Source organism: Limulus polyphemus, unplaced genomic scaffold, assembly GCF_000517525.1.
Source record: "Limulus polyphemus unplaced genomic scaffold, Limulus_polyphemus-2.1.2 Scaffold2086, whole genome shotgun sequence".
NCBI lineage: Eukaryota > Metazoa > Arthropoda > Merostomata > Xiphosura > Limulidae > Limulus > Limulus polyphemus.
Window position 1 is genome coordinate 125,504 of NW_013667696.1, and position 2,514 is coordinate 128,017.

The window sequence follows — 2,514 nt, forward strand, 5'->3', positions numbered from 1 at the left end:
AAAAGAGTAGCCCAAGAGCTGGCGGTGGGTGGTGATGACTAGCTGCCTTCCCTCTAGTCTTGCACTGCTAAATTAAGGACGGCTAGTACAGATAGCCCTTGTATAGCTTTGCGCGAAATTCATAACAAATCAAACCGTATTGGCCAGCTCAGCTGTGGTTTCCTCTCATGAACCATCTACACTCCTCTCCTCCCCTTCCTCTATCCCAATCCCTCCTGCTTCAACCGTGTTCCTATCTCATCCAGTTGTATCTGCACTCTGTCTTCACACTTGTGTTTTGTCTGGTCCCTTGGAAGATGATCAGGACTCTCTTCAAGTGTAACCTTCCTTCTTGTTCTATTCATTATTCCTTCATCCTTGTATATCAGTGGAAGTGGTGTATTTTATGTCATTGGCCTCTGCACTGTGGCTTCTCCTCTTCCTGCCCTTCTATTCCCCATCTGTCAGAATTTTTCACTTGGATATTCAACCAAGGCTTATTGCTGGCTACAGGGCTGTACTATTAAATACTTTCCAACTTACTTGTCATGTTTTCTTCTTGTCTATTGTGTCAGCCTATGATATAATCATCATTAGACTATAGCCTTTCACCAGTAAGAGGGTAATACATTCTCCGTTGACAGTAATCCCCTTGAGCACTAGCATGTAAATAATGTGATGAACTAATAAATACCCTGGAAGTGTGGGAGGTGGTGCCAAGAAGCTAGTATCTCTCTGAAATAAATATTCAGGTAAGGAAAATGTTAACTTTGTCACTTCCCTCAACTTTCCTTCTATGTGAGATTGTTATGCAAATATTATTCTTACTTCTCTGAGGCCATTCCAAAATACTACTCGAGTTCAGCTGAGTGAGAAATCCACAAATATTTTAAACATAACCTTAATTAGTAGTTTTGATGTGGGAGCTTTACACCAACTGTTTGACCTATGGTAATCTTTGTAGTTCACCACATATTCTTTCTCAACAAAGGTATAGAGTTAGAAATAAATCTCAACTAATATTTTTCTAACAAAATATAAAGTTGAACTGTACTAATAATTTCTGCAATGATAATTTGATACCTGTTCATAACACAAATTTGCCTCAAGATCAGCTACAAGCTGTTGACTGTATACAGTATTGATATGTCTCTGAACATATGTGGTACATAGCCATTGTCAAGTAGAAGAACTGGTATAGATTTTCAACTTGTAACCAATCCTATGCTTAATTTAAAACAAATTATGAAAATCCTCTTGAGGTAAGATAAGTTACTGCTAAAGTTCAAATGGGAATGAAACTGGAAATTGTGAATTATAACTATAGTTGGCTACTCTTACTTGGCTTCATTGTCTAGTTATATTTACTGCCCAAAACTTTGGCTGGTAAAAGAATAGGATATTTTTAACTGCAACAGCTCAATCTTAAAATTGATTAGAAATTGCATCTTATTGCAGTTTTAGTGCTTTTTATAAATTATCTTGCAATATATACATTATTAAATTAAATATTTAAATACTCTTGTAACATTTATATATATACTCTTTTTGGTCAGGTTTGTTTTGATTTGAACTTCATTTTAGTGTATTATTTCAGAATATGTTTGAATAGTGTCTTATTTTTATACTTAAAGATACTTTAGTTCAGTGTGTATCGTAAAAGTAACTTAGAATGCTCAAAAAATGTTATAAACAGAGAAAGCATTAAGCTTTGAACTTAATTGACAGTATATAAGTTATTTTTGTTTATAAGTGTCTTAACTACTTAGTTTATGTCCATCTTACAGACTGTTACATTAGATGTGACAATCCTTGCTGTACTAACATCAACTGATCTAACCTTTGACCCAGAAGAAATTGACTTTGGGCAATGTACCACTCAGTACTGTCTTCGAAAGAAGTTAGAAGTGACCAACCATTCCATACTTGAGCAATCTCTGGAATTTATTGGTGTTCCTAAGGTTATGTCTTAATAGTTTTTATATGCTTATTTTATTTTATTGATATTTTAAATACATATTTTTAATTAAGTATACTGACTTAACAAGCGGTACTTCCCTTTATATAAGATAAATATTTTGAGAGCCAACACTGAATAGAGATAATAATAGTATCTATTGAAAGTCTTTTGTTTCCTTCCACTGTGCTAGATACCATATATAATCTTCTGCTTTTTCTAACCCAAGATTACTGACATGAGGTTGTATTACCTTAAGTTGGTAGAAGAGTAGACTAAAGCAAAAAGATATTATTGATAAATTCTGATCAAAAGGAAATTAATTTTGTAATCAAAACTGAAAAATGAAACCAATTATTTGTAAAAACAAACAAGAAGTACATAATATCACAAATCAATACACAAATAAACAAAAATCTATAATGATATTTGTAGAGAGATTACAGCAGTTGTTGGAGGAAAAAGAAAAGAAACAAGAAGAAAGACAACAGCAGGAATTTCAAGAAAACCTACAACAATGGCAGCTCGAGCAGCAAAATAAACAAGAGAGATTACAGCAGTTGTTGGAGGAAAAAGAA

General features: G+C 33.5%; 1 protein-coding gene across 1 annotated transcript in view; it reads left to right on the plus strand.

Annotated features, from left to right (window-relative positions):
* The window catches only part of LOC111087384 (cilia- and flagella-associated protein 74-like), a 61,924-nt gene that overhangs the window by 12,500 nt on the left and 46,910 nt on the right, over positions 1–2,514 (plus strand). The window contains exon 5 of the mRNA XM_022393840.1: positions 1,767–1,940. Within this exon, the coding sequence (XP_022249548.1) occupies positions 1,767–1,940 (174 nt within the window). The remainder of the gene's footprint in view (positions 1–1,766; positions 1,941–2,514) is intronic.